The sequence below is a fragment of the Ctenopharyngodon idella genome, chromosome 10 (assembly GCF_019924925.1).
Source record: "Ctenopharyngodon idella isolate HZGC_01 chromosome 10, HZGC01, whole genome shotgun sequence".
NCBI classification, from domain to species: Eukaryota; Metazoa; Chordata; class Actinopteri; order Cypriniformes; family Xenocyprididae; genus Ctenopharyngodon; species Ctenopharyngodon idella.
Genome location: NC_067229.1, coordinates 5,691,581 through 5,707,604, shown reverse-complemented (window position 1 = coordinate 5,707,604; position 16,024 = coordinate 5,691,581). Strand labels below are relative to the sequence as shown.

General features: G+C 37.0%; 1 protein-coding gene across 1 annotated transcript in view; it reads right to left on the bottom strand.

Moving 5' to 3' along the window:
* The window catches only part of LOC127520219 (uncharacterized), a 101,105-nt gene extending 87,808 nt beyond the window's left edge, over positions 1 to 13,297 (bottom strand). Inside the window, exons 1-3 of the mRNA XM_051908162.1 lie at positions 12,977 to 13,297; positions 7,945 to 8,073; positions 247 to 348 (exon numbers count right to left, since the gene is read on the bottom strand). Of these exons, the coding sequence (XP_051764122.1) occupies positions 247 to 348; positions 7,945 to 8,003 (161 nt within the window). The 5' untranslated portion in view covers positions 8,004 to 8,073; positions 12,977 to 13,297. The remainder of the gene's footprint in view (positions 1 to 246; positions 349 to 7,944; positions 8,074 to 12,976) is intronic.
* Between the last annotated feature and the right edge of the window lie 2,727 nt (positions 13,298 to 16,024).

Below are 16,024 nucleotides of genomic sequence, written 5' to 3'. Positions count from 1 at the left end.
CAATGTTTGCTTTAAATGTTTCAACATTCTATTTATTTCCAGGATTTGACTTTGAATCCTAGATTTTTAATATGAACTCCACTGTATATTTTGTCTATACATTGTCAATAATTTTAGAGAAACACATGAAATATATTCTTGTAGGTGCAGTTCTTCACTATATTGAAGCTACAAATCTAGAACAAGAAACACAATAAACACAGAAATTAGCTAAAAGAGCAATGTAATGTAAAACACGTGAAATACCTGGAAGATGATGGTGTTTTCTCACTTAAGAACGGTAGTCTTTCCATTGACTGGCCACTCTTCACAGACTCAGAGCTGGACACACATAAGCCTGACTTTACACTAATGACACAAAGAACAGAGAGGGGAAAAAACATATTACTACAGGAGATACTTCAAATTCATTAAAATAGATTTAATGTGATTAAATCCAGTATAGCCATCCACGAATTTGTCCTTCTCATAACTATAGATGGATGGATTTATATTTGGTTGCTCAGGTGTCTTTCAATGGTGAATTTATGTCCCCTAGTGACAATATTTTCTGTGATTTATTGTTTTATTCAGTTAAGTTCCATCGCATTTACCACAGGGAAGAAATTAGCTAATGCAATGCTATAATGTTAGAGGGATAGTACACCCAAAAATGAACTACTTGAGTGTGAGTAAATGATGACAGAATTTTCATTTTTGGGTGAACTGTCTCTTTCTGAAATACCTTTTGTTAGATGATGGTGTTTCCTCACTGAAGATCTTTCACTAATGACACAACAGCCTTGTTAATACGTAGGTATTAATACATAACTTTCAAAGACACAAGACATAAATTTTTTGTACGTTTGGATAGGCGCTGAAACGTACAATATTGGCACGTATTGGCATTTAACATAGCATTGTTACGTTTTTACAGTGAAAAAAAATATTTACGAATCTTTCATGTCAAAGATATATGACTAATTTCCTTTTTTATCATTTTGTAAATAAATGTTAGATCCCTAAATGTCGTGTCTTTTCTTCTTAGTAAGCAATAATGACCACTGACGACTTGAATTAAAATAAACGAACTGTTTAATGAAGTTTATGAACTAGATTGCACAGATGCAGTGCACACACATTGAATCAGTCACATGTTCTTACTGCGCGCTCTCACTTGCTCACTATGCATTATGGGTAGACTTTTCTTAAAGCTGAACAACCTAATATATAACAATTTAAACTTTACCTGTTATTATCAATGATAATTAATTAAACATTCTGTTAATGCTATTATTACTCTAATTAATTCACAACATCCTCCCCCCATGAACAACTGTTCATTAACTTAAATCTCTAATGCATAAAGCAGTTGAATGGGTCTCTTTAACACAGTCCTTGTGGATGTGCGAACAGCACAGGATCTAACTTTTCCATCTCTGCCTTGAAAGAGCTCTTCAATTCTTCCTAACTTCCAGCTTTGTCTTGGCATGTTGGCATCTCCGATGAGAACTATGTCACCTATCTTTAACTTAGTAGGTTTTTGTGTGTTGCAGGAATGTGCAGATTTCAGGTCTAGTAAATAGTCCTTTCTTCCGTGATTCCAGAGATTGGTCATGAGTCGGTTCCTGTATCTCCACCGTTTTGTCATGTCTACTTTACTGACAGTGGGATGATCATGGTCTGCTGGAAATGGTTTTGGGGGCAGTGAAGTAAGTCGCTCACCAACCAAGAAGTGTGCAGGTGTTAGTGGTTGTGGCTCATCGATCTCATTGTGGACAAAGGTAAGGGGTCTAGAATTCAGTGTGGCCTCTACTTCTGAGAGGAGTGTAGACATTTCTTCAAAGGTGAGTGATGCTCTTCCTAGCATCTTCCTCGGGCACGTTTTCACAGACCTTACAAGCCTCTCCCAAAATCCACCCCACCAGGCAGCTCGTTCCACAATGAAACGCCAGGTGATGCCCTTCCCTGAGAAGTATTCCAGCATTGGTGGATCTTTGATAGCTTGCCACAGCTCGCTAAGGTCTTGATTTGCTCTTTTAAAGGTTTTGGCATTGTCTGAATAAATGACTCTGCACAGTCCTCTTCTGGAAACAAATCGCTTGAGTGCTAACAAGAAACTTTCAGTCAACTGACTCGAAACCAGCTCCAAATGCACTGCTCTAGTGACGGCACATATGAACAGAGCAACATAAGTCTTGCATTGCACACGATCATTCTTCACATACAGTGGACCTGCAAAGTCTACACCAGTTACTTCAAATGGAGGGCTTTCTGTTAATCTGTCTCTTGGTAATGGAGCTGTGTCCTGCTGTGCGGGCTTTGCCTTGAATCTTTTGCACACAGAACATTTGGACAGAATACTCTTCACAATTTATCTGCCTCGCAAAATCCAGTGTATACTTCTAATTTGTACTAGCTTGTCTCTCAGACCAGAATGCATGATAAATTCACGGTTGTGCTGAACCAGCAGCTCACAATATCTGTCTTTGCTGTGGAGAATCCATGGATGTTTCTCTCTGTAACTAAAGTCTGACTGCTGCAGTCTGCCTCCAACACGGAGCAATTCATCTTCGTCAAGGAATGGTTTTAGGTCTCTGATTTTTGAATCCGAGTTCAGGGTTTTACCAGCTTTCAGCAAATTGATTTCATGGCTAAAGCTGCTATCTTGAGTCACTTTTATCCAGTACTTCTCAGCCTCAAACATTTCATCGACAGTCAACTCACAGCATCTCTTTGAGCTTGAACTTGCATTGTGCACGAACCGTTTGATCCAAGCAGTGACTCGCAATACTGTCTTCAGTTTGCTGTACTTCATTAAATCAAGCACAGGTTCCATTCCCTCTTGGTCACTGCTGCTACTGAGTTGCACGGTGATTTGCTGATCTTGCTTTTGCTCATTAGTGACATCTTCATTGCTTTGTTCTTCATTGCTCTCTTCCAACAGATTCGGTACAGTCAGAAATTAAGGTCCCTTCCACCACAGTTCACTTTCCTTCAGTTTAGCTGCAGTCTGACCTCTGGTGGGGAGGTCAGCCAGATTGAACTTGCCTTTACAGTGAGACCACATTGCAGGGTTGGTTAAAGACTGGATTTCAGATACTCTATTTGACACGAACTGTTTCCATTTGAGAGCTGAACTGCGAATCCACTGCAGCACAATCATCGAATCTGTCCACATGCTCCAACTTGATGGAGCTCCATATTAACAGGCTGGTTCCTAGTCTTGCTCCAATCACTGCTCCCATGAGCTCAAGACGAGGCAGTGATATCTTCTTCAGGGGGGGCTACCCTGGACTTTGAAGCGACAAGGCATGTGGTCTTTGTTCCATCATCAGCTACTCGCAGCAGGTAGGCAACAGTACTGTAAGCTTTCTCGCTTGCATCACAGAACACGTGGAGTTGTTGTGCATCGTGTCTGTGCTCAGATTTTATTCCATACCAGCGAGGAATGATGATGTGGTGGATCTGTGGAAGTTCTGAACACCATCCTTGCCATTCTTGTGCAAGATCTGTGGGCAGCTCCTCATCCCAGCCAAGGCCTCGTATCCACATCTCTTGGAAAAGGCATTTCACTCGCACAGTGAATGGGGTAAGAAAGCCAATTGGGTCGAATATGCGAGCAGAGAGCTTTAGAACACTTCTCTTGGTATTTTCTCTTTTAGCTACAGCATCCAGCAATGCCGTCAGATCAAAGACGAAATCATCTGTTTTAGTTCTCCGTACCAAGCCTAGTACCTTCAACACAGATCCATGAGTTTCTGTCTCCTCTGCGAGTTCACTCACTATTGTCTTCCATTTCTCCTTCAATGCAGCACAGTTAGTTGTCCACTTGCAAAGGTCCATGCCAGCTGCAGACATAATCTTCCTTGCACCAGTAGTTATGGAGAAGGCATTTTCAACATCACTTGCACTTGAGATTAAGTCATCAACATAGAGTGATTCTTTTATTATCTTTACTACCTCAGGTAGTTGGGCTTCATACCCCTTCAGATGCTTTCTCACTGTAGCTGCCAGGAGGAATGGGCTGGGGCACACCCCAAACACCACTCTCGTCATCCGAAGCACACACAGCTTCTCACCTGCATCTTCATGGGGTGGTGCAGTGAACCAGAGGAACCTTACTGCATCTCTGTCCTTCTCAGCAAGAGAAATCTGCAAGAAAGCCTTCTTGATGTCTGTGGTAAATGCAATCTTATTCAGCCTGAATTTTATCAGTATGCTGAGCAGATCTGGATTCAGGTTAGGACCAGTAAGTAAACACTCATTTAGTGATGGAGAGCCAATGTCATGTGATGAGGCATCAAACACTACTCTGAGCTTTGTGGTTACCTTGTCTTCCCACAGAACAGCATGGTGAAGCATGTAGTACTTCACAGCATTTGGAGACGACCTGCCCTCCATCACGTCTTCGACGATGCCCTACTCAAGGTAATCGTTTACAACTTCATTGTATCTGTGATACAGCACTACATCTGACAGCAACTTTCTTTTAAGTCCTTCAAATCTTTTCTTTGCAATTCTGTAGTTATCTGGGAGTTCTGGTTTGTCAGGTCGCCATGGCAGCTCCACTTCATATCGACCATCTTTGTACTGAGTTGTCTCTTCAAACATGTGAAGAGCCTCCTCCTCTTCAGGGCTGTCTGTCTGCTTCATGTTGATGCCAAGGGACTCGATTTCCCAGAAGGCCTTCAGACGTTCTGAGACCAGTGTGTCTTCATTAATTTGTATGTGCAAGCATGCTGCGTCAGAAACACTGGACATTGTGACTGGGCCCTGCACTGACCATCCAAAAATGCTTTTAATGGCCACAAGTGCATCTGTGATTCTTTCTACTTGGCCTGACACTATACTCCAACAATAGTCTGCACCAATCAGCATTGACAACTCTGTATCACAAGTGCTGGGGTCTGGGTAGCCTGCCAACTGCAAGCCTTTTCGTTTCAGCTCTGCTTGGATGTGCTCAACTGGAATCTTCATCACAGCGGTGCATACTTGGGGGGTCTCAAGCACTTCTACTTCAACTTTCTGCTCTTTGTTCCAGATGCTCTGCAGAATTACTTTCACTGTGTTGCGCCTTGATGTTATTGGTTATTATGCAGAGTGAATGCTTCTTGTTTAATCACAGGTAATTTCAAAGCTCTTACTGTGTTTTCACTGATGAAGCTTCTCTGACTGCCACCATTCAGTAAGCAGCGAATGCTTTTACGCCCACCAGGTCCTTCTGCCCATGCTCTTACAGTCTGAAGCAGCACAGTGTTGTTCTGTTTAGTGGGCTGTATCTTAACAGAATGTGAAGCAAATGAAGAAACTACATTGTCTTTGTCGTCCGCATCTGAAGTGTGTGTTTCTCTTTTCTCACACACAGCACTATGATGTCTGCCTCCACACGCATTACAGCACACTTTGGCCTTACAGAATCTTGCAATGTGCTTTGGCCCAAGACAAACAAAGCATTGTCCCATTTTCATCAGTTTTTCTTTTCGTGCAGCAACATCAGTTTCTGGACACAGTTCTGTGTTGTGTGCTGCATTGTCACAGAAAAGGCAGTTCGATATTCTTTGACTGGTGGTTTGCAGTACTGCAGCTGACGGTATGTGATGCTTTTTCTGCTTCATTTCAATTGATGTGTCTGGCCTTTTAAATGGTTTGTGATAGCTCTGACTGTCTTTGGAATTACCTGGCTTAATCAGTTGCATGGCTCTTTCTCTGCTCAGAATCTCTTTCTGCAGAAATTCCATAACTTCTGAGACCTTCCATTCATCACTGGTTCCTCTTTGACGACTGTACTGGAGAGCAATGTCATCTGGAATCATATGCCTCTGAAACGACACCCAGCGATTCTAAGCTACGGATCTGCACTTCACATTCATCGTAAAGTTGTCTCAGAGCAGCGACATCATATGATTTCTTTACTGGGCAGAGATTCAGCAACTTGGTCATATGCGCATTAATGAGCAGATCCGGTTCTGAACCAGATCGATCGCGTGATCATAATTGCCGTCTGTCATTATCAGTCCCGCTATTGCCTTTGAAGCAGCGCCGGTTAGATACGTCTTTAAGTAATTAAACTTCTCTGTTTTGCTCAGCGCGTCATTTTTGTGAATAGCGGTTTCAAATTGATTCCAAAAGTCTTGCCACAAGCTAATTTCACCACTGAACTTGCTGATTATTAACTTGGGTAACTTAACTGTTTGTCCGCGCTGCGAGGGCTCTGTGTCACTCGGCCTGCTGTTTTCCCGGTTTCTCTGCATCACACGCTTCACGCGAGCCTTCGCGCTGATGATTCGCTCTCCATATTCCTCGACATCCGCGACTTCATTCTCCAGATCATCAGTGTCTATCCTTTCCTCTATTTCACGGTCTAACTCCAGCAGTGTTCCCTCTTTTGCAGATAACAGGGCCAACAGTTCGCTTAATCTGTCAATGATCGGATCTTCTTTGCTAACCTCTGTTTCGATGTCTTGCAAAAGTCTCGTGGTGGAACCGCGCACAGCTCTTCGTTTTCTGAGTAGTCTTTCAAGTCGCTCCGCCATTTCGGACATTGCTTGCTAGTTTTCCCGGGTTTCGGCACCAAAGACCTGTCTTTTCTTCTTAGTAAGCAATAATGACCACTGACATCTTGAATTAAAATAAACGAACTGTTTACTGAAGTTTATGAACTAGATTGCACAGATGCAGCGCACACACATTGAATCAGTCACATGTTCTTACTGCGCGCTCTCACTTGCTCACTATGCATTATGGGTAGACTTTTCTTAAAGCTGAACAACCTAATATATAACAATTTAAACTTTATCTGTTATTATCAATGATAATTAATTAAACATTCTGTTATTGCTATTATTACTCTAATTAATTCACAACAGTTCCTAGCCATATCAGCCTAGAAAATCTCAACTTTTCATTTTGCTAAGCTATGCTAAAAGCTATGCTAAAGCTAAGCTATGCTAAGCTATGCTAAAAGTGTTACCGCCAGACCCGGAGATCGGCTGAATGGATTCGAAAATGGTAAAACTCAACTGTTTAACTCTAGGGGAGTTGGAAAATGAGCCTATTTTCAAAAAAAGTGGAGTGTTCCTTTAAGGAATGTTTCTTTGTTTGATAAACAGACTCCTATTGAGTAATTTTTCTACATAGTTACAAAAAATGAACTTGTTTGAAACTCAGTAGAGATTTATTTATTTATTTATTTATAAAGAAATTAAATCATAATGAATGTGTATTTTCATACAAAACAGTGTTAAGATGTTATTACATTGGAGACTAACAGAGCTGTTTTATTCAATTGTATGTTTGATATATAAAAATTTCAATGTTCAAATAAATTCATAGTCTCTTGGTTTTCAAAAAATATCTATAAGTTTATGTTTTCAATTTAATCTGCATTACCATTTTAAAATAAGTATTTACAATATTTACATTAAATCAACGTTAAATAAATACACTGGGTGTGTGGGATTAATCACCATAAAGTGTTAAATATGTATACTTACAAGTAATAATTTCTCAACACCTTGAGTGATTAAAATGAAACACTAACACAGTGTTTGTATTATAAATACTTTCGTTCTGTTTATCTGAGAGTTTATCAGCATTCCTCCTCCACCCCTCCTCACTTCTAGATCTATCTATTTTTACCACATCCAGGGAGGAATGCTCTGGGTTTGGGCCAAATTTCCAAGCTCGGAATTCAAGCATTTCAGAGGGGCACATAATAAACATATTTATCTGATATATAATATAAACGTTCCTTTATATTAAATATTAGATCAGTGTAAAGCTGTTTTTAACCTGCAACAATCTAAAAAAAAATTAATAGGAAATTCTATATTGAAGTTTTGCACAGCATTTGTAATGACAATAAGTGAGAAAATCATTCCTTGTTGAAAAAAAAAACAAAAACAAAAAAACCTTAAACTTTAATGTTTAAAAATGCTTCTCTGAAAACAAATACAGTCTTACCTTTGTTCCTCTGGAAGACTCATCTCAGAGGAACAGTCCTTTCCTTGCTCCTCTGACATAACGCAGCTAAACCTCCAGTCCAAACAGATCAGCACTTGTTTGTGAAAACAATCCGCCGTTCAGTATGACCTAGAGATGACAATATGTTACTGAGATGAATAACATGATAGTTCAGAGTGATAAATGATGAAAAACTGAGACAAAGCTATTTTAAAATAAAATAGGCAGCAACCATACAACAAATTTGCAATGTATTTTAATGACTATATTTCAACAGATTAACAGACTTGCCTCAATCTCCTCACAACATAAAAAAATATGTATGCAACTACGCTGGGAATAAACATGTAAGCACTTTTTACTTCCAACACACACATACACACACATTTTATATATATATATATATATATATATATATATATATATATATATATATATATATATATATATATATATACACAGTCACATCAATTTACACCACACATATTTTTGATATATTTTTACTAGTGGGTGCAGGACACTATAGTTCATTTATGTAAGTGAGGATAGCAAAAACTGTGACATATTATACCCAAAAATTATTCATACAGTGGACTACCATTAAAATTGATAAAAATTTGTAACCAAAAATTATTCAGACACTTTGACCCGACCATGTTTTGCTTAAGTGTTATCTGACATAATTAAGATTAATTTTTTCTGACACAGTTTAACTCTGAGATCTTGTCATATTTTATTACCATTTTTTTAAACTACAGTGAAAAAACTGAATTAATGAATAATGAATGATATATATATATGTTTATTTATATATATGTGAATATACACACACAATATATATATATATATAGTACTGTGCAAAAGTCTCAGGCACATTAAAGAAACCCACCTGCAAAGTTACCTGAAAACTGTGCAAGTTTACCTGGACAAAAGCTGTTTTTAACGCAAAGGGTGGCCACACCAAATATTGATTTGATTTAGTTAATAGAAGTTATGAAAATAAAATCTATCAAGTTCATAATCTAAAGCCGCTTTTCCACTGTCAGGCCGAACGGTTCTTAGAATGATAAGGAAGGTTTCCAGTTGTGTCTCCGTTGGAGCCTGGTATGGCAAGGCATGATTACAAACCATTCTCGGCCCGGAATTCTCGGCACGTCTAACCGTGCTGAATCGTGCAGGTAGAATCCAGGAAGTGTCCTCGACACACAAGATTGGTCACTTGTCTGTTGCCTGGCTACCAGTTTCTCCGTAGTTGGCTAAGCGCTTTAGATTTGAGTGACACAAACACAAATGAATAATAAAATTAAAAGATACATCCTCCATGTAAAAAAAAAAAATCCTAATTTTACGGAAAATAACTGATTTTTTTTACGGCCATTTTCTTTTATTTTAAATTATACTGAAAACTCTGTTAAATTACAAACAATGTATGTAAATTAACAACTCACCTGTTATTTTAAGTAATATGACATTAAAGAACAATTACAGTAATTCACATATTTTTTATACAGTATTTTTATGTTTTCTTAAATTACAAACAAATGTAGCCTAAGTAACTAAACAGTAACAAAACGGTTAAATGATAAAACAGTCAAATGAATGTCAGCCAAAAAACCCGTAGAATTAAAGTAAATGTCCTAATTTAAATAAACCGAAAAACACTTACTTTACAGCTAATTCCTGAATTATTACAATGAAATATCTTCACTTAAAAAAAAAAAAAAAAATCATAAAAAAATGCAGCAGTGGCTGCCAAACAAAAACCATAAAATTAAAGTAAAATATTCTAATTTAAATAAAGTGCAAAAAACTTTAACAGAAATTTTCTTTAAATATTAAAAAACACTGTTATTTTACAGGTATTTCCTGATTTAATTCAAATGACTGGCAACAACAACTTTAAACATTAACAGATCTCTCAAGATCTCAGCATCTTCACTTATTACAGACTTTATTTCTTTTATACAAAGGTTCTTATTGAGAATTAACAGAGGTTTTGATGTCTTATTGAAAAAAATGTTTGAAGTCACCATTATGGAGGTCAGCGTTTGCTTTAGTTGAGCTCTTGACCCTTGACTTTTTTATGTTAGTTTTTCTCTGACTGCTTTAACTGTGTGTTTCTGATGTGCGTTTGTTATAGCAAAAAATGCAGGAGAAACTCTGATCAGATGATTTTGGCTGCTTGATGATGATAGAGTTATCATGAAGTGGCCTGATTTACTGATATCACATGATGTCAAATCTCTGAGTATATTAACTGTTAATTTCATATGATTTACTGTAACCTTGTCATATTGTAGAATCATATAATGATAACCTGGTATTCTGATTTTTAAGTCATTAGGCAGAAAATGTTTTCAGTTTTTTTTTTCTTTTTTCTTTTTTGAGAGCAGAGACATCAATAATCAACATATGAACCTCAACAATGGTGACAATCAACAAAGATTTTTTGTGACGTTCAGAGTTGATCTGAATTTTTTTTTTTTATTGTCACCATTGTTGAGATTCATACACTGATTCTTGATGTCTGTGTGAGTCTGCATGACCTTGTCAAAACATTTTCTGCATAATGATTTAATAAAATTATTTATAGTATCACAGCACTGCAGGAGTATTGGCATGTGAAATTACAACTAATATTAAACTATTTAATCAGAGATCAGACTCTGGTATCAATGAATCAGACCACTTTATGATGACTATATCATCACTTAAAAAGTGACCAATATTATCTGATCAGAGTGTTTCTTGCTTTTTTTTTTCTATAACAAACGTGTATCAGAAACGCACATACAGTCAGAGAAACACTAATGTTAAAGAGTCAAGTGGTGACTTTAAACTTAATTATTTTCAATAAAATATCAACATCTAAACCTCTGTTACTTCTCAATGGCCCGGTTTCACAGACAGGGCTGGATTAGGTCTTAGGATATTTAAGTAGCTTTTATAAACACTAAAAACTCATCTGTTTAAACTTGCATACACATAACACATTATCTACTTCTATAATTCAAATCATGTAAATTGTTAGGCTGCATAGATTAGGTCAGCTGGAACCAGGAACACTTCCCATAACACCTGAGGTACTCGCTGCATCATAAGAAGAATGGCGTCTACACTAATATTAGTCTCTCTCTGTTTATCCTGAGGTTTGCCGCAGCCTGCCAGATCCAGGCCATATCCAGATAAGATGAAAGACCTGCATCTAGACATGATGATAACGCAGCCCTGATGTTTCAACTAATCTATCCCCTGAGAAGGCCCATTTCCCTTTCCTTTCCCTATGTATAGATAAAACGTTATCAAAATTATTCCAGTTTGCATAGATCCGCGGACACAACTAATTTTTCTGTATTATGCGGACCAGACAAGTAATTTGGCAAAAATCACTTTAAAAAAATAAAAAAAAAGACCAAGCTTCTGCGCACATACACACTCAAACACGCAAACCTATAGACTAAACAAATGAATGGCAAAAATGCATTAAAGGTATTCGTTTTTTGTTTGTTTTTGTTTTTCAGTAGGAAAGGTGTCATTTAAGCGGCCCCTAAAGTAATAGCTAACAATTTTTACAACTGAAGTGATTCAATCAAAAACCAACTTTAGCTCGATAATAATTTTCCTATTGTCACTGTGGAGCTGCTTTGAAACAATATGTATTGTGAAAAGCGCTATATAAATGAAGATGATAAACATACACTAGAAAAATACATTACTGGAGTGCATCTTGAGACAAAACATTGACACTGACATATTTTAAGATATGTCAGTAAAGTTTCTTTCAGTTAAAACAGCTCAAACAAGCATTTTAGTCTAGGACTAGCTTAAGCCTTTTCTGTGAAACTGGGGGAATAAGAACTTTAGTATGAAATAAGTGAAGATGCTGAGATCTTGAGAGATCTGTTAGTGTTTATAGTTCTGTTGGGATTTAAAGGGTTTCTGTGTAATGTGTTTTGTGGGTTACCATTGAGCTGAAGAGTAGAGCCTGTGCTTCAGTCCAGGATGAGCCAGAAAACATTGGTGTTATGTTGCATGTTGCTTTATTTCAGAGACAGTAATATATAGTTACATTAATTCATTCATGTGTGCTCTTTCTGGTTAAATGCAAGCGATTCACATTTTACAGTAAATGTGTTTTGTTAGTAACAATTCAAGATATACCTGTAAAACAGTTTTTTTTTTTTTCTGGGTTTTTTTTTTTTTTTTTAAGATTATGTTTTGCAGTGAAGATGAAAAATAAGAGTGTTTTTCTGTAAAAAAAAAAAAAAAAAAAAAAGTTTAATGAAAATTTCTGTTAAAGTTTTTGGCACTTTATTTAAATTAGAATATTTTACTTTCATTTTAAAGTTTTTGTTTGGCAGCCGTAGCTTGACCATTTTTTTACGATTTATTTATTTTTTTTACAGTGCGGTCAATCTCATATCATCAGTAAACCGTTGCATTACCATGACGCTTTTATCTTACATTCCAAAGAGCGGCCGTTATCAGCCCTACAGTGAAAAATGAAACCGTAACCATACCAGCAGGCCCGGATCGGCACGGAATGGAACCATTAGGCTATGCAATGAGAACTGTTCGGCCCGACGGTGGAAAAGCGGCTTATTTTATTATTTTCAAATGCTCCTAAAATAATTGATTAGGCTAATTGTGAATTACCATGGTCATGTAGAATATGTAATTAATTAGGCTACTATGTGAACCAAAATATTCTATTTAGTCACAGTTGATTTGTACATGCTTCTTTGAAAAAAAAAAAAAAAAAAAACTAAATAGGAAAACACGTCCACTATATGTTTGTGTTTGTCTAACGGGCTGATTTCGCAGCCTAAAATGAAAGAGAAAATTTAGGGGCAAAAACATTCAGAAACGCATTTTTCGTTTTCAGTAACGCTTTTCAATAAACAATGTTTTATTATCCGGGCAAAAGTTAAATAGCAGAACTCCGGAACAAAAACAAGCCTACACTAATTCGAATTTAAAACACGCTTACAGCAAATACCAGTATGCTAATCGAGCAAATATTAAAACTTACGTGCAATAAGAATTCAGAAGTATTTGAAACACTTTCAGTGCTTTTCTGTCTTTGACGCTTGTTGATCGTCACGTGGCAAGATTCCAAAACTCCAGTCTCTGGAGTCAGTCTGTCTTCTAAACTTTGGGGACGATTAACAGCAGTGCCAGCCAAACTTACGTCTTCATTTCCCATAGCAGGTCTTTAGTAGGTGATCGGTGCTGAGCGCGCGTTGTCAAACATATGTTTAACGGTGCGTGTACATTGCAGCGACAGAAATCCGCTCAGTGCTGCTCAAACGCCAGAAATCCTCAGCTTTGGGGTGTGTCTGTCACTCACGAATGTAGGATGTGTTTAGCCAGTGGCGCAAAAATGGGGTATGCAGTATATGCAGTGCATAGGGGCGCCGCACGGAGGGGGGCGCCATTGTGCCAAAACGTCTTTGAAAATCTTTTTGAATAAAACGTTTAAAATAAATTTAAAAATGATGTTTGTTGAAAAAATAATGTTTGTTGCTGCTCACCATTTCGACAAGAGCCGTTGCTCTGTTACGGACAGTCACATGTCCAAAATGGACAGAGGAGGGAAGCGTTTCTGGGGCGCAGAACAGAAAACAGAAAACGCAAAAAAGAAAATGAAAAACAGTGTCTTAAAATGAGGACATCAATGTCCATGTGGATAACGAGAAATTGGTAAGCGTAACCTATATCACTGTAAGTCTTTGATGTCTTACACCGGTCGGTCTGCGTGTAGCGCCGCTTCAAGTCTTTTATGAATGATCCGCTATATCACTTTTGTTACATTCAAAACGCAGATTCAGAAATGAAACACTGCTGTGTGTTGCGTGGAGACGAACAGTTCTGCTTTGTCTTTATAGTTTCATTGGCAAAATTGAACAGACCAGACAATATTTTGTCTAAAATAACACAATATAAACTTATTTTAAACTTACGTATAAAATAAGTATTGCATGTTGCACTCATTTTATTTGGGACAAAAACAGCACTCGTGTAATATTGAAGTCCGTTACTTTTGTGATACTGTGATACCCTTTGTTCCAGCAGCTCTATTTCCACTGATTGTGTGAAGCTTGTGAATTGTCGCAGAGGTGGGACCGGTAATTATTTCCGTTTAGTTAGGAAAAAACTATTGTTTAAAATAACAGCTGTGACACAATGATCCCAAACTGGTGCACATCAACGGTCTAGAACAGATGCTTTGAAATGTATATTGGGTCAGTGATACTGGATATCAAGGTTAAAACAGTTAATAATATAGATAGATAATAATACTACAATCTAGACATCTCATTCAATCTCAGACAATAGGGTGAGTTTCACCAATAAGGATTAAATTGAGCAAAGTACAAATTCTCAATACAAATTTACTTCATGTCTGTGAGCAACTTAAAGATTTTTCTTCAGTTTTGGCATGATGTTTCTTCTCCAATTCATTCAGTTCTCCACTCTCCTAATTCTCTTCTATCAGGTCTAAAAAAATTTTTTTTTAATTTTAAATCAATCAGGAAAACAGACAGAAATCACAAAACTTTTGTAAACGTAAATTTTTAATTAATAAATTTAGAGCGCTTTAAGAGTGAGTGTTGCACCTTTTTTCAGTTCATATGCATTTTGATTTTTCAGTTCACATGCATCTTCATAAGCATTTTGATTCAGAATGTTATAAGTAAAATATTTGGGGTATAAAACAACATAATGCAATGCAATTACGATTTTAAAGAAATACACGTTGATGGGACACTATAACCCCAGTCATTTCAATGACAAAAATTGTCAGAATCACTTGATTTTGTAAACTATCCGATACACAATACTCATTGATGATTTCAAATATAAAATTTAATCATAAGCTTGGTGAACAGCTTTGAAGAATGTTTCTCTGTTTCTGTTTCTCCATTCAAAGAGATAGGATCTGTACTTGCATGACTGAAAGAGCTGCCCAAGAGGCGTTTGAAAGATGGCCGCTGAGTAAAATGACTTGCTTTAAAGGGACATTCTTAGAATTCATTTTTGGGTGGCTTCTAGAGGGCACGCTATGAGTCTGCACAGGATCTGCTTGTTTATATTTTTGACTACTCTCAATATAGACAAATCATCACTTGAAAAGAACAGATCCAGTCCTGAAATCCAGAAAGAAAAGAAATGAAACTTTACTTTATCAGATTATACTGGTTTTTGAAGTGTTAAACTATGTACTCTTCACAATCCAGAACAGTAGGTGGTGGAAATGCACATTTTTTTTTACGTTTAACACCAGAAGATGAAGACGAACTGCTGTTTCAAAATAAAAGATTTGCAGCATTTTTAAGCATCACGTTCACAATTTACAAGTAAAGCCATGCATTCAGACTATCGGTGCTTGAATGACTGAAAGAATGTTTCAGGAACATCATACTAACCTTTAAATAACATTCTACTAACATTTAGGAAACTGGGCATTTTTATGTTCTTGAAATATTACAAATAAACGTTCCTAGAATGTTGAATTTTAAATCAAAATTAAGTTGAAAGAACGTTTGAGGAACATCATACCTTATAAAAAACGTTCCTCTAACGTCAAGAAAACTGGACATTTTTTATGTTCCCAGAACCAACACTGAATATTTAGAGAATGTTCTTATAGCAAAATTCTGTTAGCTGGGAGGTTGTTCTGTTGTTACACAAAGTGCCTATCATTCAGTTACAAATGACTGCACAAAATGTGCATACTAATGAAAACATTATAAACTATTACCTAGAGGTAAACAACTGTAGTTTATGCATGCATTTAACACAAAGAAACACACATTCAGTCAACAGTGAAATCACTCACAGCATAACAGAACTGAACTGTTCATCATCACACTGGACCTCTTGATTAGACAACTCCTGCTGGAAGCAAACAAAGATTTAAAGGTGCAATGTGTAAATTTTAGGAGGATCTATTGACAAAAATGCAATATGCATAACTATGTTTTCAGTGGTGTATAAAGACCTTACATAATGAACCGTTTTGTTTTTATCACCTTAGAATGAGCCATTTCTGTCTACATACACCATGGGTCCCCTT